This window comes from Pteropus vampyrus, unplaced genomic scaffold (assembly GCF_000151845.1).
Source record: "Pteropus vampyrus isolate Shadow unplaced genomic scaffold, Pvam_2.0 Scaffold207, whole genome shotgun sequence".
Lineage (NCBI taxonomy): Eukaryota > Metazoa > Chordata > Mammalia > Chiroptera > Pteropodidae > Pteropus > Pteropus vampyrus.
This window is the reverse complement of record NW_011888988.1, coordinates 377,546-399,242: the sequence shown is the minus strand read 5'-3', so window position 1 is coordinate 399,242 and position 21,697 is coordinate 377,546. Positions and strand designations below refer to the sequence as shown.

The 21,697-nt window shown below is 49.0% G+C and overlaps 1 protein-coding gene and 1 non-coding gene across 2 annotated transcripts in view; both read left to right on the top strand.

The window, feature by feature from the left end:
* PLXNA2 (plexin A2) overlaps positions 1-21,697 on the top strand; it is a 212,899-nt gene that overhangs the window by 147,863 nt on the left and 43,339 nt on the right. The window contains exons 10-12 of the mRNA XM_011372463.2: positions 3,951-4,151; positions 5,888-5,984; positions 9,321-9,511. Coding sequence (XP_011370765.2) covers positions 3,951-4,151; positions 5,888-5,984; positions 9,321-9,511 — 489 coding nt within the window. The remainder of the gene's footprint in view (positions 1-3,950; positions 4,152-5,887; positions 5,985-9,320; positions 9,512-21,697) is intronic.
* LOC111746995 lies at positions 6,755-6,858 on the top strand. The gene has a single exon (XR_002783350.1). It is a non-coding gene; the product is annotated as a U6 spliceosomal RNA (small nuclear RNA).

Genomic DNA, 21,697 nt, shown 5'->3' with positions numbered 1-21,697 from the left:
TTGAACCATCTCTTGAGCTCTTTTAAGGTTATGAACTAAACCTTTCCAAACTGCTCAGAGCACAGCAGGTCTCTGCTGGGACCCCCAAAATCTCTGCCTTTCTGGGCTGGATCAAGCTGTGACATGGTGTTAGCAAGCAGTATGCTCGGGAGTATGTATGGCTTTCAGCTTTAAAAGCTCGTCTCCTTCCATGGCTAAACCAGGCCTAGTGCGATGTAGATACATAAATATCTTCTTTATGCCCTGTCCCAGGGGAAAGATAGAACTAAATAAATCCGATTAGCTTCCCAGGATGCTGGCTGCTCTCTCTCTTTGAAGTCCCGTAGGTGAAGATAATGCCATTTTCACATGGGAGAAGTCGTTTCAGAGGGCTGAAGGGTCCCCAGCACTGAGGGCTGGTGACGCACAGCTACACAGGGTGGCAATGCAGCCCTAACATCGTAGGGCTCCTGAGCCAGGGTCCTGCCCTCCTGGTGGTTGTGTCTCCTCCTCCCAGCCTCCCCCCACCCCTGGGATACCCAAATAGAGCATCTGTTCACCTTGATGGAAACTCAGATGGCCACTAAGGAGGTGATGCTGCTGCCGGTTGGCCTGGAGACAGAGAGGAATAAGATGACCTAAAGAGGTCGATCAGGACGCAGGGCGCGAGCAGCACCGAAGGGCATTTTAACCCCGTCAGCGGCAGCGCTTCCGTCCCTCTGTCGAAGCACAGCATGATTGTTCGCTCCCTTGGTCTTAGGACAGGAACTGTGTGTGTGTGCACACATATGTATGTGCACACATGTGTGTGCACACACTCACAGAGGCAAACAGGAAGTGGCCTCATTGCAGCCGATGAGACACGTCACCTTCCTCAAGCCTCGTGGTGTTGAAGTTCCAACAGCCTGTCACTCTTCTGGGCTGCCTGCTCTTTGGCAGCCGCCTCAGCCCTCACCACGGCATTTCCACCCAAGACTCACTGCCCCCCCCTCCACCGTGACTATACCCACCAGAGCCATCCCACAACCCACAGGCCCCATGTCTCCCTCTGTTCTCCAGGAAAAAGAGCGTGGATCTGGGCACAAACCACTTAAATCTGACTCTCTTTGGCCTGAGAGAAACAGCCAAGTACACAAGCAAAACATAAGACATCTTGTCTACTGGGGCAATCTTAGAGCCTGTTTAGGCATTTGCGAAGCCCCCAATCATTGTCTTTAAATTAGTCCCAAAAGGTCTGAAACAGTAGGCCTTGAAAAGTTTTTGTAAAATTTTAGAATCTCTAAAAAAAGAAAATTAAAACAAAAACCCTAAGAGTCCTCATAAAGTCTCTTCTTATGTATGATGCTTCAACCTCCATACTGAACCAGACTTACCCCAGGCAAAGAGATGAGGATGTGTACACATGTGTGTGTGATATTATATATAAATATATACATAATAAAATATGTATAAAATTATTTTTTGTGTGTGAAAGTTAAAAATGGTTCTACAATCTCATTTACTAACCCAAAACATCACACTTCCAAAGGCACATCTTTAAGACTATTCAAATTTGAATTTGTTTTCTGGTCTCATTAGAGATGAAGAACTGGTCATCATTTATAATGTGCCAACCCGTTCTAAGTCTAAAAATCAATCTCTCTCTCTCTCTCTCTCTCTCTTTCTCTCTCTCTCTCTCTCTCTCTCTCTCTCTCATACACACCCTTCATTATATCTCAGCCATATTTCTAGTCTAAATTAAAATTCTAATTTATTAGATTTGATGGAGATTTTTTAGCCACTAACAGAAAATAATATCTCCTTTTCCATGGGGTGCTTGTTTCCCTAAAGTGATATTTATGTTTTTTCTTGGCTATAAATATATAAAAGACTCTGTCAAGAGTATTCTCAGGGAATGAAAGCAAAAGTGCAGTAAAGAGCAAGTTTCTGAGCTGGCAGCTTGAGTGACTGGCTTCTGAACAGAGACCCATCTGTTCTGGGGTTGATCCTGTCTCGTGTGAAAATCTTGCCTGCTTGGTGTCCTCAGATGCAGTTGGCCTGCAGGCAAGGGACAGCATCAGTGTCCCTGGAGGTTCATTCAGGTCATCCTAGATGGGTTCCTATGGGAAGTTTCGCCTGGACCCAGCTTTCCACAAATCTTCAGCTTCCTTAATAGACACAGACATGCCAATTTGATAATTGTGCGACTCTAGAAACAATGACCATTTCCAACCCCAGCTTTGGTAATCAAACCCCTTCTCAAGTCTATTAACGTCTGGAAGTCAGGGCTTTCCCCTTCTCTGTGAAGAATCTAGAGAGTTGGGTTCTAGAAGAAAAGTCAGACACCTTTTTATCTGTTACATTATTTTCTTATTTTTCATCTGTTTTCCCACAAACAATGACCAGGTGTCCACTACATATCAGAAACTGGGATAGAAACTGGGGACACAGAGGTGAATAAGGTGCAGCCTCATCCTCAAGGCTCACAGGCCAGTGAGGAAGACAAGCCAACAGGAAGCTGCAGTTCTGAGGGCTAAATGTGACCACGGGGAGAACATCCATAACCAGCCTGGAGGCCAATGCAGGGGAGGGGTCAGGGCCAGCTTTCCAAAGAAGGAGATGCTGAGTTTGTAAACTAATTAAGAGGTAATTGCTAAAGAGGAGCCAAGCGGGATGCCAGAAGAAAGATGGGCAATAGGAGTGAGTTTTTCTGGTATAGGTTAAAGCATCTTCAAAGGGCCAGAGATGGATGAGTAAGGGGTGAGTAAAGATGGCCCCTCAGAACTCATGTTAGGCTCAGTATGGCTGGACCCTGGTACACAAGAACCACAGGGTAGGAGGTGGGCAGGGGCCAGGTCTCGAAGGGCTTGCACCTGAGGCCCAGAGAAAAGAAGTGACTGCCTAAGTCCGCATTGTATCAGAGGCCTGGCTTTCCCAGTTCCCATCGAAGGCTATCTATTGCTCAGCATTGCCTGTGTAACTTAAGGCTTCTTCCCAGGGATGGCCTCCCGCATTAGCAGAGGGACAATTTACTGTTGGAGGCTGCCCGCCTCCTTGCAGGAAGTTGAACAATCCTGCCCCGCTCCCCGCCACCATGGTGGGGGCCACTTAATGCCAGTAGCACCCTCTGCAAGGTATGCAAACAACAGCAACCCCCACACAGTCCCAATGCGCCCTCTGAGAACCACCACAGAAGCAGGAAGATGGGGAGAGAGGCGCCTCCTTCCAGAGTTTCCCTAGTTGATCTCGGGAGACAGGAAATGATTGCATGTGGAAGTGTCCTCACTGCCAGAGGCTACTGGGCTCTGTCTTCCTTGGAGAAGGAGAAAATGGGCAGGGGATCCAGGCTGTGGGGAGGTGGTAATTTGACTTCTGATTGAGAAACAGCATTTAGGAACAGAACTGAAGAAAATCATCTCTCAATCTCTCCCCGCCCCCTCTCATGGTCCTTCCCAGAGTCCCTCCCCACCAAGACTTTTTTTTGGTTTTGTTTCCCATTGCAGCATTGCTGGCAGGGCTTGACCCACCTCCTGGAAAAGCCGCTCAGTGGGGTGGGAGCTGAAGCGGCTGATAACAGAACGCCTGGGGCAGGGACAGTGTGAGGGGGGAAGGGGAGCTGGAGCTGGGGAACAGATGAATGAAGCTGAGAGGTGGGGGTTCCAGGTTGGGGACAGGGACGCATGGAGCCTCCTTTACCCTGTGTCTCAGGAGATAAAATCCACAGCCTGCCACACCAGTTTCTGAAAATTAATTCCTGAGTTGTAACACACGCCCCAGATCCAGGACAACTTGTGGGATGGAGATGATGATATCAAAGGCCAGGGAGCTGAGACAGATTTCATTTCCCCTGCTGACTCCATATGCCCCTAAATGAGGTATATCCTGCTCCCGGGCAGCCCACCTCGAAACCCGAGGGCCTGGCCTGGCTCAGGTAAGTAGGAAGGTAGGAACCAGGACAGACAGAGAGCCTCTATCTATGCTTGCTCCTCCAGGACTGTCCCCAGCTGGTGCCCACGGAGGAGATCCTGATACCAGTCGGGGAGATAAAGCCAATCACCCTTAAGGCTCGAAACCTGCCCCAGCCTCAGTCTGGTCAGCGAGGCTATGAATGTGTCCTCAACATCCAGGGGGCCATCCACCGAGTGCCCGCCCTGCGCTTCAACAGCTCCAGCGTCCAGTGCCAGAACAGCTCGGTAAGAGGACCTGGGCTCGGGCTCTGCTGGGAACAGAGCTATCTCTCCCCCCATCAAAGACTCAGCCTGGCCTGCCCCAGCTTCCGGAATCCTCCAGGTCCATGGGCTGACCCCGCATGCCCAGGGACCGAGGAGCGGGCATGCACCCCAGGCCCCTCAGCCAGAGCCGAACAGGTTGATGGGATCAGAGGACACGGTGTCCTGTGAGGTCCCCGATGGCACACCTCTTGGCCTTAAGGAACACCTCTTGGCCTTCAGCGAAACTTCAGCCAAAGCCAGCCAACTCCACTGCAACCCCTTTCCCCATTCGGAGGGTGAATAAAATGGAAGGCACCGTGCCGGGGGAAAGCTGCAGGAGAGACGGACGAGCAGGAAGTAGCATGCGATGAGGGAAGATGGGAGGGGAGGAAGTAGAAGCGGTGAATTTCAAGAGCCGCAAGGGTTCAACCAATTCCGAATGCCAGACAGAAAGCCGAGGTGTTTAATTATAATACTAGCCCAGAGAAGATCTTTTTATCTGCCAGCTCCCTGTCTCTGACTGTGGGGGGTCAGCTGGAGATGGGGGGTGACGTGACAAAGGTGTTGAGGGAAGCTAATTCGTCAGGGAGAGATAAAGAGAACCTGGGCCTCTTATCAGGGAGCTGTCAGATTGCCGGGTCACAGAGGCGTGATAGAATTTGTAATTGGGGGAAGGCCGCCAAGCTCAGGGGAAGGTAGGGTGAGAAAGAAATGGAACACAACAAAGGGCGGAAGGCAGCAGGACAGGCTGGGGGCAAGAGGGCTGCCAGGGACGTGCCCGGAGAGCTAGGGCATGGCCTCGGGCAGTCCCCGCAGAGGGGATTCCCAGAGGTCCCCTTCACAGAGGCACAGGGCCTGGGCCACAGAGAGGGGCTGTTTCTGAAGTGTGTGAAGGGCTTAAAAGTCCTCTGTGGGATCAGCTTGGGAGAGAGAGTCAACTGCTGACCACAGCTTGAGGCCTTTCATGGTAAGGCCGATCAGATCTGTGCCCAGAAAGCTCTGGACACTCTTCCTAGTGGACTGTTGACCAAAGTAAAGCGGATGTGCAGAAAGAATGGGCCACTGCAGGGCCCGGCCAGCCGTTTGTTATGCACGTGCTCTGCTCAAGGCTCCGTGGGGTTTACAGAGCGGCACACGGACCTTCTGGAGAGACGAGACTTGCACATGAAAAGATGCAAAGCAGCTCCTGAGAAGTGCTGGATTAAAGACGGAAACTGGCAACACCAGGGGACAGAGAGCTTGGGGGAGGGCTGGCAGGGATGTCAGAGAAGACACGTGGGGAAGGTGAGTCTGAGCTGGACTAGAAAGGTACAGATGGGTTGACAGGTGGATGCTATCGGGAGAGGGAGCCATTCCTCATGAGATGTGAACTGGACAGAGGCACAGAGAGGGGCCGGGGCGGCTGCATTTGGAGGCAGGTGGAGAGCAGTGGAAGAGAAGGTTGGAGAAGAAGTTTGGCTCTGGAAAGCACTGAACGCCAAGCTAAGGAACATGTACTTCATCCCGTTGGCATAAGTGACTGGGGGTCAGGGGCAGCGGGCCACAGGAGCAGCACGTGCGGCTCCTCTGATTCTCCCTCTGCCGCTTTCTCAGCCCAGAGGGAACCGGAGTCCCTGGTTTCTTTCTGTGTAGTCTGGGTCCCCTGAGATGCCAGCAGCAGTCCTGCCTCCTGTGATAGAGAGCCCCACAAGTCACGTGCCTCTGCCCTCTCCCTCTAGTACCAGTATGACGGAATGGACATCAGCAACCTGGCCGTGGACTTCGCCGTGGTGTGGAATGGCAATTTCATCATTGACAACCCTCAGGACCTGAAAGGTAAGTGGCTACTTCCCAGTCATTTTGATCTGTTCGTGACCTTGGAAAGTCTGGGGCTGGAGGGATCAGAGCGCGCTGGCTGTCGTGTCTTGAATAATACACTCCTCTGTCAGCGGGACTCTTCAGAGGATCCGAAAGCAACATTTGGAAGCATCAAAGGAGTCCTGTTGAACCCTGTTTTATTACAACCAGAGCATCCGCTGGCGGCTGTGGCTCATCGTGGTTTTCTTAGGCTCCCGGAGACTTTGAAGTGTCTGTTGAACCTGACCTAGGAGAGCAGCAGGCAGGAATGTCCTGCCAGTTTCCCTGGAAATGGAGACATTGTTTCCGATCGGGTTCTGGTTCTCCGTCCTTGGCCTCGTCCTTGCACAAAGAATGTTTTCGAGGCTGCTCTCTCGGTCCTGAGGTGGGTGGGAGGACCAGCCTGCAGACTCCAGCACAGCTGGGCCAGGATGCTCAGGACCAAGCTGAGCTGACACAGGGGGGCGCTCCCTTATTCGTCATCCTGCAAACACATGTGCGGCTCGTCCTGTGTGCCAGGTAGGCGTTGCCCTCAATACAGCAAACACCAGCATTCCACCCTGCTCTCAAGAATGGCAGAAGTACCTCCAGTCTGATGAGTACTCCCTGTGGGGAGGCAGTCACTAAGTTATTGATCCAATCTTATCTTCTTTAATCACCACAACAACCCTGATAGGTGTGTACTAGTATTATTCTCATTTTATAGGTAAAGAAATTGAACCCCAAAGAGGCTAAGAAATGGACCGAGGGTGCTTTCTTTGGCACCACCTATACTAAAATTGAAACGATGCAGAGATTAGCATGGCCCCTGCACAAAGGTGATACACGAATTCACGAAATGTGTTATATTTTATGACACAAACTTCATGATGTCACTTATATGTGGAATCTTTAAAAAAAAAGTCAAAGTCATAGAAACTGAGAGTAGAAAAGTAGTTGTTAGGGCTAAGGGTGGGGGAAATATACAAAGGTTGGTAAAAGGGTATGGAGTTTCAGCTGTAAGATGAATAAAGTCTCAGGATCTAATGTAAAACATGGTGACTATAGTTGATAACATTGTGTGTGTTAAGTAGATGGGAGGAATCCTTTCATTATGTGTATATCGAATCATCATGATGTTTGCTTTAAATACAATTTACAATTGTATTTGTCAATTATACCTCAATAAAGCTGAAAAATAGAAAAAGAAAGAAAAGGACCAACAGTCAGATAGTAAGCGCCAAGACCTGAACCAAGACAATCTAATTTCAGAGCTCACACGCTTAACCACGTCGCTGTCCTCCCTGTGGCTCAGTCCACTGTGGGATGCGAAGCCTCCTCCCACCAGAACCCAATCCCCCCACCAGGAGCCACATGTCTCCACACAGTTCCAGTAGCTGTGGCTGCCGCAAGCCTCTCCCTCAACCTGAGAGTCACCCTGAGGGCACAGGGAGGGAGCCCAAGGCCACAGTAGGGCCTGCAAGCGCTTCAGCCTCTCAGGAGCTGCAGCGCGAGATCCCATATGCCGCCGTGAAGATCCATGCCGCTTAGGCCGGGAGAAAGAGACCGAGCCAGGGAGATTTTTTTTTCCTCCCTTTCCTTTTACCGATGCCAAATTTTCTCAGCACTAGGAGATAGACATTTCCCCTGCTGAGGGTCTGGGCTTAGTTCCCAGAGGTTGCCTTTGCACCTGGAGCTTAGAGAAAAATGGCCACATCCCAGCTGTCACATCGGAACCCTCCCTGGTGGCACTCCCCAACTTACACGCAGCTCGTGAGTGCACGGGTGGCACCACCTCTACATGCGTCTCGTGCCCAGAGCCCGAGTGTTCCTGGAGACCACGCGCCGTTTTGGGTGGAGAAGGCATCGTGGTTAGGCACTTGGGCTCTAGACTCTAACTAACCAGGGTTCAAATCCTGTGCCTTTCACGTACGGTTATGTGAACTCAAACTAATTACTGCTCTTCTCTATGTTGTCATCCCGGCTCCCGCATCCGTGGGAGGAAGGAAAGGATGTTCTCCTCTCAGGGTCATCCGAGGCTCAGGTGACATCTTAGATATGGACCATTTGTGTTTAGTAACAAGTACTTAACGTGTCCCTGTCCGTTCTGAGGTTCTCATTTCCCGCCCTCTACCATAAGAAGCCATAGGCAGGTGGATGTCTAAATCTAGTTTCTGCATCTGGGACTGAGGGATGCTTGACAGAGCGGAGGAACAGGATGAGAACCTACGGAAGGATAAAGAGTACGTCTCCCCTGAGGCACGTCCTGATCTCCAGTGGAGGCATGCCGCTGGCCCCGAAAGCTTCTGTCTTCTTGACCAGAGGAGTTGAAAAATGGCTTTCTGAGTCTTCTGCTTATGGAGAATTTTACTTGAGACTCTGAGTTCAAAACACTAGCAGACAACAACTAAGCCCCAGGTTCACAAATGCAGTTCAGCTGACTGGCCCGTCGAGGACTTCTAAGTCAGGAAGGGGCGAGAGCAATAGCGATGGATTCGCAGGCCCCAAAAGTGACCTGTTCAGTGGCTGTTTTGTTTTCTCTGGGACCATCCTCCATCCACAGGGGCCATGAACAGGACTGTGTGGACTCTTGTTCCTTGTCAGCTCTGCCTCGACTTCCGGCCACCTGGCCTTTCTTAAAGCCCCATCTGACTCCTCTCCCAGACCCACCAGGTCCCACTGCGCCAGGCAAGGCGTCCCTCTCTTCACAGGACCTGGGTCCAGCAGCTCAGCAAATCAGAATGTCACGATCCCAGCTGGAGCTTAGTAAGCGCCAAGAATCATTACTTCGCTCTTTGAGCTTCGTTTCTATGTGATATGGAGAAATTAGTCCTGATCTCTTGTGACGAGGGCAGCATGTGAGAGGAAGAGAGGCAGCAGCATGAGCATGTAGTTAGTGTTCAAAGAAAAGGTAATAAGCATGTATAGACCATCAGATATGTTGCAGGCACTGTGGTAAGAACTTAAATAAACATCTCATTCAAACCTCACAAAAAAAAACAACGGTTATCCTCATGTTATAGATTAAGTAAACAAGAATCAAAGAGGCCAAATTCTTTGTCACATTTCTAAGAAGTGGCAAAGCCACAATAAAGCCCTGATTCGATTCAATCTAGAGCCAGAACTTTTAAATAATAATATTTTCTGTAGTGCCTTTAGACAACTGCTAAGAGGCTCAATTTATTATTAATTCTTCATCGATTATTCTTGCGATGATAATGACGGTCATTGGCGTATTGCGTGGTTGGGGACGGTTTCCATCACCCCTGCGAGAAGAAGGTAAATTGTGAGGAGTCCTCTCCAACCCCATCTCTGACTGTCCTCCGCTCTTTGCAGTCCATCTCTACAAGTGTGCAGCCCAGCGAGACAGCTGCGGCCTCTGCCTAAAGGCCGACCGGAAGTTTGAGTGTGGCTGGTGCAGCGGCGAGCACAGGTGCACCCTCCGCCAGCACTGCACCGTCCCCTCCAGCCTCTGGCTCGACTGGTCCAGCCACAACGTTAAGTGCTCCAACCCCCAGATCACTGAGGTGAGCTCCCCAAGTTCCACAGAGGGATGGCATGGCCAGGAACCCACCCCCGGACAGGGGGAGACAAGTGCAAGTCGAGCCTTTGTGGAAGAAGTCTTGGCATTGGCTGTGTTTAATGTGGGATGTGTAAAGCCTCTCATGGGGGCACGAGGGCCCGTGTCCAGGCATAAGTGACAAGTGTATAGAAGTGTGTCCTCATGCCTGTCTGTGGACGAATGTGCGTGCGCACAGCAGGGAAAGCTGAGCCAGCTCAGCCTCCCTGCCAGGCCGGCCGGGCGAGCGGGGGACGAGAAATTGGCTGAATGGTAGGTGAACATTTCAGAAAGCAGGTTTTGCTTTTCTCAGCAGAAATGTGATGTCAGGAGCTGAGATTAGCTCAGAGTTGCGAAGTTGAAAACAGAAGAAGAAAGTTAAGGCAGGCACCACATTAGCCACTGTGCCATTTCCCAGGGTTGACTTTCTATCCCAATCTGTTTGTGCATTTTAATGGAAAGAAATAGGTAATTAATTATCCTTAAAAAAAAAAAATGATGTTTCCTGAATAGCAAATTGCAAAAGAAGATGAATAGATGATGTGAATGAAAATGCAGCTGCCGAGGCTTTGAATGGCCTGGGAGAGGAATGGTTGTATTCGACTTTGCTGGCATTATGTACTCATCACTCTTCACTGCTCCCTATTCACCTACTGCCACTTGTACTTTGAAACTAACTGCGCATTCCTTCTGGTGACTGGGAGTAAAGGCCTGGGCAGGTACCAGGGAGGGGCTGCTCCTCTTCCGCCTCTTTCCTAAGCAGGCGCGCTGCCCCTTTCCTGGTTTCATTTTCACTGCTGGCCAAGGAAAGCAACGCTGGCTCTCACCGCGTCACTGCAGCATCCTCATCCTCATATCAATCCAGGTTGCAGATCAGTGAAAAGAAAACCCTCGAGGCCAAATGAGTGTTGTTGATCTATAGATGGGTTATTTAAAGAGGGAGCACGTACTTATTTAGTGGGCTTCGTCGGCACTGTCTCATGTAATCCTCACAACTCCCATGGGGAGTAAATAGTCTCACCTCCATTTCCCAGAGAAAATGAGGCTCAGAGGAATAGAGTGAGTTGCCCAAGTTCACACAGCTGCTAAGTGGCAGAGCCAGAATTTTAGCTCAGATTTATTTAATTATAAAACCATTTTCTATGATTTTCCAAAAATAACATAAAACAAGAAGTATTGCTTTCCCTTCCTTTATTCCCAGCATTTCTAGCTGGTAGAGATCAGATAGATGCCATCCATCCACATGGCAGCGTTTCCCAGGGGAAGCACTGTGCTGTAGGAGAGTGACTTCTGCGTCTAAGTCTTCGTACATCCCAGTAGGAAGGCGTCATGAGAGTTGTGGACACTGCCCCTCAAAGACGGGGCTTCTTCAATCCCATTTCACTTTTGGAGGAGGCCAGCGACGGTGCCTACTGACTCTCTCCTGTGCGTGCATTCCACTGAGACAGAGTACTTGCAGGGGCTGTTGGTGGTGCCCCAGCCGCTGCCCCAGACAGCCGGCTCCCTGAACTGCTCAGGGCTCCGTGCCTTCTCCCCGATTACAGTGATTTCCAGCAACTGTTGGCCTGAGAACTTGCTCTGTTCTGTAATTCTTCTTGTTGATGCAGTTGTCGGTCTCTGCATCTCTGTGTTTGTGGCACTGGGGCACTTAAATTAGGCCTGGACTCGCTTCCATCAGCACCTCCCAATTCCATCGTCCCAGGCTACTGTCTCAGCCTTGTCTACTCCCCAGTTGGCAGGGGCCCCTTTTCAGCCCGAAGGCAGGCTTCTTCCTGGGAACTTCTGCCTCTGCCGCCCCTGCTCATTGACCAGGGAGACAGACTGCTCTGTTCACAGAGCGCCCAAGCTACACGATGCTAATTAACCCCCTGAGGTAATTAGGCCATAATTGATTTTCCCAGTGACTTAACAGCAGGAGCCAGAGGCCCCAAGCGCTGGGGTCTCCTGTTGGTGTTTTTCAAGCAGAGACTGTGGAGAAATGAAAGAGCATCTTTGGGGAGAGACAAATCTATGCTGTGTCCTAGGCTACTCTGGGGACATCATTCTGGACAGGACATGTGGGAGGGAGGATCCAGGCCTGGAATATTTTATTCATATTATCAGAAATATTCTCTTTCATTTTGCATCTCCGGCCCCCAACCTATCATCCTCCCCTGTAAAAGTCATTTTCAATTTTTTTAACTTTTAATTTTTGAAATAATCTCAGACTTAATAAAAGGTACAAAAATAGCACAAAGAACTTCTGTATACCGTTCACCCAGATTCTCTAAAATTAACATCTTACATAACCACAGTACAATTATCAAAATCAGGAAATTAACACTGATACAATAATGCCATCTACTATACATGCCTTGTTCATTTTGCCAATTGAACCGCTGATATCTTTTCTGGTCCAGGATCCAGTCCAGGGTCACATGCGACATTCCACAGTCAGGTCTCCTTTGTGCTCTAATCCTTAATCTTTGTCTTTCACGACCTCGATACTGTCGAAGAGTGCAGGCCAATATTCATGCAGAATGTCCCTCAATTTGGATTTATCTGCTGCTTCTTCAGGATCAAATTCAGGTTACATATTTTTTGGGCAATGTGTACTAAAAAAAATGTAGGGTACCAGTCAAAAGGGTGCAGGGGCCAACTTGATCTGGCCCCCAGTGGCCTAATCTAGGGCAATTTGAGCGAGAATGTAAATGATACTAAGGGACTATAAGCAATAGAATAGAATAAGAATCTATGATTTTTATTAATATAAACAAATAAAGGAACAAATAATTCATGGAGGAGATAGAAAGCTCATTTTTACACTAGAATTCCAACTCAAATGTAGAAGGATTTATAGAAATAGAAAATCACCATTTAGCAAAATTCACAGCAAAAATTGAAGCAAGAGTTGGCCAATGAATGCTAAAACTGGTGGATGAAAGTATGATGAGAAATTGAATATTTGCACAGTCTCAAGCTATCTCCCCACAAGGTGCATATTAATTACAAGAGAAGTAGTAACTTCACAGTGAAAAAACTTGACAGACACCACTTTAACAAAGCGATCGGCGTGGTTGGGGACGGTTTCCATCACCCCTGCGAGAAGAAGGTAAATTGTGAGGAGTCCTCTCCAACCCCATCTCTGACTGTCCTCCGCTCTTTGCAGTCCATCTCTACAAGTGTGCAGCCCAGCGAGACAGCTGCGGCCTCTGCCTAAAGGCCGACCGGAAGTTTGAGTGTGGCTGGTGCAGCGGCGAGCACAGATGCACCCTCCGCCAGCACTGCACCGTCCCCTCCAGCCTCTGGCTCGACTGGTCCAGCCACAACGTTAAGTGCTCCAACCCCCAGATCACTGAGGTGAGCTCCCCAAGTTCCACAGCGGGATGGCATGGCCAGGAACCCACCCCCGGACAGGGGGAGACAAGTGCAAGTCGAGCCTTTGTGGAAGAAGTCTTGGCATGGGCTGTGTTTAATGTGGGGTGTGTAAAGCCTCTCATGGGGGCACGAGGGCCCGTGTCCAGGCATAAGTGACAAGTGTATAGAAGTGTGTCCTCATGCCTGTCTGTGGACGAATGTGCGTGCGCACAGCAGGGAAAGCTGAGCCAGCTCAGCCTCCCTGCCAGGCCGGCCGGGCGAGCGGGGGACGAGAAATTGGCTGAATGGTAGGTGAACATTTCAGAAAGCAGGTTTTGCTTTTCTCAGCAGAAATGTGATGTCAGGAGCTGAGATTAGCTCAGAGTTGCGAAGTTGAAAACAGAAGAAGAAAGTTAAGGCAGGCACCACATTAGCCACTGTGCCATTTCCCAGGGTTGACTTTCTATCCCAATCTGTTCGTGCATTTTAATGGAAAGAAATAGGTAATTAATTATCCTTAAAAAAAAAAAATGATGTTTCCTGAATAGCAAATTGCAAAAGAAGATGAATAGATGATGTGAATGAAAATGCAGCTGCCGAGGCTTTGAATGGCCTGGGAGAGGAATGGTTGTATTCGACTTTGCTGGCATTATGTACTCATCACTCTTCACTGCTCCCTATTCACCTACTGCCACTTGTACTTTGAAACTAACTGCGCATTCCTTCTGGTGACTGGGAGTAAAGGCCTGGGCAGGTACCAGGGAGGGGCTGCTCCTCTTCCGCCTCTTTCCTAAGCAGGCGCGCTGCCCCTTTCCTGGTTTCATTTTCACTGCTGGCCAAGGAAAGCAACGCTGGCTCGCACCGCGTCACTGCAGCATCCTCATCCTCACATCAATCCAGGTTGCAGATCAGTGAAAAGAAAACCCTCGAGGCCAAATGAGTGTTGTTGATCTATAGATGGGTTATTTAAAGAGGGAGCACGTACTTATTTAGTGGGCTTCGTCGGCACTGTCTCATGTAATCCTCACAACTCCCATGGGGAGTAAATAGTCTCACCTCCATTTCCCAGAGAAAATGAGGCTCAGAGGAATAGAGTGAGTTGCCCAAGTTCACACAGCTGCTAAGTGGCAGAGCCAGAATTTTAGCTCAGATTTATTTAATTATAAAACCATTTTCTATGATTTTCCAAAAATAACATAAAACAAGAAGTATTGCTTTCCCTTCCTTTATTCCCAGCATTTCTAGCTGGTAGAGATCAGATAGATGCCATCCATCCACATGGCAGCGTTTCCCAGGGGAAGCACTGTGCTGTAGGAGAGTGACTTCTGCGTCTAAGTCTTCGTACATCCCAGTAGGAAGGCGTCATGAGAGTTGTGGACACTGCCCCTCAAAGACGGGGCTTCTTCAATCCCATTTCACTTTTGGAGGAGGCCAGCGACGGTGCCTACTGACTCTCTCCTGTGCGTGCATTCCACTGAGACAGAGTACTTGCAGGGGCTGTTGGTGGTGCCCCAGCCGCTGCCCCAGACAGCCGGCTCCCTGAACTGCTCAGGGCTCCGTGCCTTCTCCCCGATTACAGTGATTTCCAGCAACTGTTGGCCTGAGAACTTGCTCTGTTCTGTAATTCTTCTTGTTGATGCAGTTGTCGGTCTCTGCATCTCTGTGTTTGTGGCACTGGGGCACTTAAATTAGGCCTGGACTCGCTTCCATCAGCACCTCCCAATTCCATCGTCCCAGGCTACTGTCTCAGCCTTGTCTACTCCCCAGTTGGCAGGGGCCCCTTTTCAGCCCGAAGGCAGGCTTCTTCCTGGGAACTTCTGCCTCTGCCGCCCCTGCTCATTGACCAGGGAGACAGACTGCTCTGTTCACAGAGCGCCCAAGCTACACGATGCTAATTAACCCCCTGAGGTAATTAGGCCATAATTGATTTTCCCAGTGACTTAACAGCAGGAGCCAGAGGCCCCAAGCGCTGGGGTCTCCTGTTGGTGTTTTTCAAGCAGAGACTGTGGAGAAATGAAAGAGCATCTTTGGGGAGAGACAAATCTATGCTGTGTCCTAGGCTACTCTGGGGACATCATTCTGGACAGGACATGTGGGAGGGAGGATCCAGGCCTGGAATATTTTATTCATATTATCAGAAATATTCTCTTTCATTTTGCATCTCCGGCCCCCAACCTATCATCCTCCCCTGTAAAAGTCATTTTCAATTTTTTTAACTTTTAATTTTTGAAATAATCTCAGACTTAATAAAAGGTACAAAAATAGCACAAAGAACTTCTGTATACCGTTCACCCAGATTCTCTAAAATTAACATCTTACATAACCACAGTACAATTATCAAAATCAGGAAATTAACACTGATACAATAATGCCATCTACTATACATGCCTTGTTCGTTTTGCCAATTGAACCGCTGATGTCTTTTTTCCGGTCCAGGATCCAGTCCAGGGTCACATGCGACATTCCACAGTCAGGTCTCCTTTGTGCTCTAATCCTTAATCTTTGTCTTTCACGACCTCGATACTGTCGAAGAGTGCAGGCCAATATTCATGCAGAATGTCCCTCAATTTGGATTTCTCTGCTGCTTCTTCAGGATCAAATTCAGGTTACATATTTTTTGGGCAATGTGTACTAAAAAAAAATGTAGGGTACCAGTCAAAAGGGTGCAGGGGCCAACTTGATCTGGCCCCCAGTGGCCTAATCTAGGGCAATTTGAGCGAGAATGTAAATGATACTAAGGGACTATAAGCAATAGAATAGAATAAGAATCTATGATTTTTATTAATATAAACAAATAAAGGAACAAATAATTCATGGAGGAGATAGAAAGCTCATTTTTACACTAGAATTCCAACTCAAATGTAGAAGGATTTATAGAAATAGAAAATCACCATTTAGCAAAATTCACAGCAAAAATTGAAGCAAGAGTTGGCCAATGAATGCTAAAACTGGTGGATGAAAGTATGATGAGAAATTGAATATTTGCACAGTCTCAAGCTATCTCCCCACAAGGTGCATATTAATTACAAGAGAAGTAGTAACTTCACAGTGAAAAAACTTGACAGACACCACTTTAACAAAGCGATCGAAGTTAACTGCTAGGAATGGGAAAAATTGGCATCATGAGTGCACCAAGAAGAGTACAGCCTCACTTCGATGGCCTTTTTTTTTTTTCCCCAAAATGTACAATTTGTTAAGAATAACTTTTAAGGAGAATCAACTCATTTTCTTTACCTCAGCTTTCTTGGCTAGTTCTTTGACATTAGCATTGATCTTTTTCCTAATAATTGGAATTGTATGAGATCCACGCCCTTTTCTACACACCCGCCCTTGTCTCTGGCCTTATGTGTTCCCCCCTCAGTGTGAGCCCACATCCAAACGCAAGCCATTTCCTACAAAGATCCCTCTTGAGGGGCGAAAAGAGGAGGATGCTCTGTCGGCTCTGTGAAGTCTGCTGGGGGTGGCAGAATTTCCGATGCTGGACGCGGGGCCTGGAATGGACACTGTCCTAAAGCGGGGTGGCGGAGGATAGGGGGCCAGAGAAATCGATGCAGAGCCCCTGAACTAGTTCTGCTGTAGGAAAAAGAGTGGACTCAACAGCTGTTCTTCCTTAACCCTTCCTTACTCTCCTATCTCCATGACGACCAAGCCCACCCCTAGAGACCCATCTCTTATGGCAGCTTCATGTAGGACAAGCCTTACGGCCTATCGAATTTCCCAGTTTGCATAAACTTCAGGTTAGGACCCCCTCAGGACTCACCGTCTGCTGCTTCTCAGCCAGCCCATGTTGTGATAATGACGCTGTCCCCCGTGGGAGGCATCCCAGGCTGCTCCCACTCCAGCTGTCATCCCAGGCGTCTGTGCACGTGTCACCTGTTCAACCCCAGGAACGGGAGACATGCAGAAGATTAGAAAGGCTGTGAGATGTCTGGCCCATCACGTTTCTGTTCTCCCAGCATGAGCCTCAGGACCTGCTGGGACCTCGGAGAGGAGGACGTTATGAGCCACCAGCTAGAAAAGAAGGCCCAGAGGAAACATTTTCCCAGAGTGGGCAGTATCCAGCAGAAAGGGAAGCTCCATGTGTTCTTGGGAAGAGAAATTTAGGAAGGGTCAAGGGCTTTGGAGCTCACGTGACCAGAGTCTCCGCTCAAAGTGTGTTAATTTCCTAGGGCTGCAGTTACAAAGCACCACAAACTGGGTGGCTTAAATAACAGAAATTTATTTTCTGACAGTTCTAGAAGCTAGAAATCCAAGATCAAGGTGTTGGCAGGATTGATTGCTTCTGAGGGCTGTGAGGAGAATCTGTTCTGTGCCTCTCTCCTGGCTTCCGGTGGTTTGTGGAACTCGTCGGTGTTCCTTGGCTTGTAGGAGCATCACCCCGATGTCTGCTTTCATGTCCACATGGTGTTCTCGGTGTGTGAATGTCCGTCTCCATCCTTTTTTTTTTTTTTTTTTCCAATAAGGAGCCCAGTCATATTGGATTAAGGCCCACATGAATTTTAATTCATTTTAACTTGATTACCACTGTAAAGACCATATCTCCAAATAAGACTGCGTTCTGAGGTCAAAGGAGTTTGGGCTTCAACAAATGAATTTGGCGGGGAGGGGTGATAAAAATCAACTCATAGCAGAGCATTCTGAGAAAAAGGAAGATATACCGCAATTCTAAGGAAATTAATTCACTCATTAAATATTCACTTAGTGAGTGACTACTGTATGCCATGCACTGTGCTAGGTTTAGAAGTTATCGCAGGATAAATTAGTCTTGGGTGGAGGCAGGGGAATGCTGCCTCTCCCTGCAGGACCTAGCCTGTCTCTGAACACCGGCCTCTTAAAAGAGGCTGGAAACAGCTTGCCCCGCAGGCCACTCTGCTTCCTCCGAAGGGCCTGGGATATAACCTTCTAATCTACACCCTTTTGCAGTTGTGTCCTGTTTAGAAAAAGGAGTGTAGCAGGAGCCTGTGCCTCCACACCTAACGAGGACACAAACCCCAGGCCACGGACGTGGACAGATGAGCCACATCCTAGTTCTGGGAGTCTTAGTAATAATAGCTTTTCTTTGACAAGAGTCTACTGTGTGCCAGTACCTGTGTACTTTGCCTACCAACTCCTAAGAATCGTGCAAGATGGCTATAATTATCTTCACGTAAGAGCTGGGGAAACAGTGCTTAGGGAAGTAAATAATTTGCTGAAAGTCACACATCTGGCTGGTGGCAAAGCAAACTTAAAACCAGGGCCTCTGACTCCAGAATGCAGACTCACCCACCAAGCCATGTGACCTCTCTTGGTCAGAGGGATGGAAGGGTATTCCCTGGCTATACACTTCACCCCACCCCAAGTGTACCAAAAATGCCTGGGCTCCAGATCAGAATCTTCTTGGAGATGCTAGACAAACAGGGAACATTGGCTACCCCTTTGTATTGAGCCTTAAAATAACCTTCGCCTGTCTTCCTAGACATAATGAGGTCCACACATATTCCTATGAGTGGGTGAGTGAAAAAGGAAGAGCATTTGGGGTGCATTTAAGCTTAGGGCGAGCACTTCTTGCTGCTCCAGGGTAGGTGTAACTTTAATGGTGCGTGTTTCTTAAAACTGCCAGACTCGATGTGGTCGGTTTCTGGTTGTGTCTATCTGTGGGATCGTGGCTAAGGTGAAAGTCGGAAACTCCCTAGGCTGGTGGCTCTGACTTCTCAAGCATCTCAGCCTGGAGGGAGAGCCAAAGGGATAGGGCCCAGGAGGTTCACGCCTGCAGCCTAGAGCGGAGGTCAGGGGGACATAATGGCAAAGCGGGTCTGAACTACAAGGGATGAGTCCCCCAGTGCTGGGGTCCTCAGAGAGTGACCAGGAGCTTACCACCGGTTGGGTACCAAAGAATGCTCCTGTGTGTTTCTGAAGTCACCTGCCACATTGCCCAGTAAGGGCACGCTCATGCTAGGCCCCATGGGTACTGGTTCTGCAGTCATCTCTCCATTGACCACCTTGTAGTTTTTACTTTATAAATTTTTCAACTTCAATAACTTTTAAACACCTCATTAGTTGGAACTGGGAAGGAAACCCATACACTGCCCTCCACGACCAAGCCTAAACAGTTGTTGATAACAGTTTTTGAAATGGTCCATCACTCTTGCTTCCTCCTGCTCTCTATTTACCCAAATAATTTAAAGTGGATTCCTCCCCCACTGGATTCCCTCAGATGCAATTGCATTTGTGAAACTGTCTGGGGAGCTGGACACTTACAAGTATTTATCTGTAAGGCTGCACCAAATCTCTGCAGGAAAGGCCAAAAGCCACCTGGCCAGGGCCAGAGTGACTCGCTGCAAAGTTCTCAACAAGTAAATAAATAAGTCAGCCAGCTTTCCTGAGAAACAAGTCAGTACTCTGATCTCTGTTCATTTATTTGCAGGCCTCATTAATATAACATCACTGCAACAAACAGCTAACGGGGGATGGTGTCAGGATGAATAATGGAGTTACTCTGCTGAGATAACAATTAGGTTTTAAATGTACTATCAGCTAAGATAGAACCAGCAAGGATACACGTTGGGTAGAAGAGCTGGCACCGCCAATGTCACAGATTCCTGCAGAGCCATCAGCTGGGCTCTAGCCTACCGTGAAGAGTGTACACACTCATGCGCGTGCATGCACGCACACACACGCACGCACCAAATTGGAAAAGAATGTCAGTTCGCCATCTTGGATCAGCATCTGGGTGGTTTTGGGATCCAGGATGGGATCAACATTTACGGGCACAAGCTAGCATCCCTTCCCTAGTCAGGACAACGCTAAGCAACAGGAAAGGAGTAAGTAGATTAGTCAAGAGGATTAGCTGTCTACTCACCCGAGACTTGGCCTTCTTGGCTTGTCCTGAGGTAGAACCCTCCCGATCCCAGTCTCAGACAGAAGAGCTTTAATACGAAGACCATCATTTGGAGGTGCTCCATCCTGGAGCGACTTCTCTGGGATCCCCTTCTTGGCTGCCCTGAGAGGCTCTGAGGTCAGTTTCTCCCGTATCCTCTTAAAAACCCAGTCTAGGCTGCTGACAGCCTACTGGGGCCATGGCAGGCACTGCAAAGGCCCATTAGAAAGGCTGCCTACGCTGCTGGGAGATCTCCCCATCAGCCACCTCTCCTCCACAAGTCAGACGGCCCCCGCTTGAGTCTCCACCAAGAGTAATACCCAGAGGCTCTACTTGCATAGGTTGCTTGTAAAAACAAAGCCACTTTTCCTCTGGACCTCAGCTAGCCTGGCTTGTGCCCAGATTTCTTATTCATATAAGTAACAGTCACTGAATGCTTACCTGGGACCTAGCATTGCCCTTAGCACCCCAGGTATATTATCTCATTTTCACCTTACAACAACTTTTGTGAGGTAGAAGCTATTATTGTCATCAGCCCCATTTTACAGATGAAGAAAGCAAGGCTCTGTGCAGTGTGATAGCTTTCTTGTAGCCACGCTGCTAATAAATTTTCAAACTAGGCATTAAGCCTAAGCTAATGGACTCTAGAGCCCATGTTTGACCAGCAGGCCATCATCAGCATCTCTCCTAGGCTCACTTAGCTCTCACCCCACAGGGCTGGAGGACGGGAATGTGCTGGCTGTAGCCTGCTGCAGAGATGGGAAGAAAGCCAGTAGTTCCCACTCCCAGCATCGTTTGGGGAGATTGGACAGGCACAGGGAGAGATGACAAAGGGACAAGGCCAAGGAAGGGGGAGGGACATTCATGGGGACGGGGCAGAGAAGAGGGAAGCTGAGAAGTTGAGAGACAGCAGTGACCAGCAAAGCCAACTCTAGAGCTTCTTGGAAAGCAGAAAGTACGGCCCTAGCCAAGGGAAAGGGACTGTGGGACCTAGCAGAGGGAACCCACAAACAGACTTCGGCATGAGTTCCCGTGCTTGATGACATGGGAGCCTCTCCCAGGGTGAAGGATGGTCCACTTAGGCGGTGCTGTGTAGAGGCTGAAAGCATAGGTTACCTAGGCACAGCTGGGCTCTGCCACTCACTGTGTAATCTTGAGGAAGTTACTTAACGTCTCTGGAGCACTATTCCTCATCCATACAATGGGACTAATGATAGTACCTTTTTCATAGCTTGTTTTGAGCCCATAGTGAGATAAAATAGAAAAAGACCTTGGCACAATTCCTGGCTCATGATAAATGCTTAATACGTGAAAAAATGGTTAGCTATCATTATCAGAATCTTCAGTTCCGAAGCCGATGCCCCATTTCTGTATTCTCTCCCATCATGTCTATCAGACAGGAGATGTAAGCAGGGGAAGACAGGGCCTCCAGGATGGGGGCCAGGCTTTGTGAGGCTACCGCCAACAAGGGGTCCTTCTCTGACTTCTTAAACCCTAACCCTGTGGGAGGCCCCAGCTCTGCCCCTGCAGGGCTCCCGGAGTCCCAGGCATGGCCCACCCGCTCTCCCCAGGCTGCTGAGCCCCTGGGCCTTCAGCACCTCCCACTCCCTCCCTGGTGCAGCCCCTCGGAGCTCCCCGGCTGTAATTAATCGGCTGCATCTGCTCTCGCCCTTGGGCGGCTTTGTGGCACATTTCCCTCCGAACTGTTCAATTAGTGGCTGTAAGAATCAGGGCGAATGAAGCATCACGGTGGCTGTTTTCCAGGTCATGGCACCCACGGTGAAAAACAAACATGACATAGTCTGGCAGGAATACAGATTTGGCTGGGGTGCTTGGGCTCTGGGCAGGGTTCACTTGGGCTATGCTGCTGGCAGGTGGAGTCTGAGTAGGTGGGGAAGTGGCTCTCCAAACCAGCAGACTTGGAGAGGACCCAGCAGAAGACAGGAGTCCCTTAGTTACTTC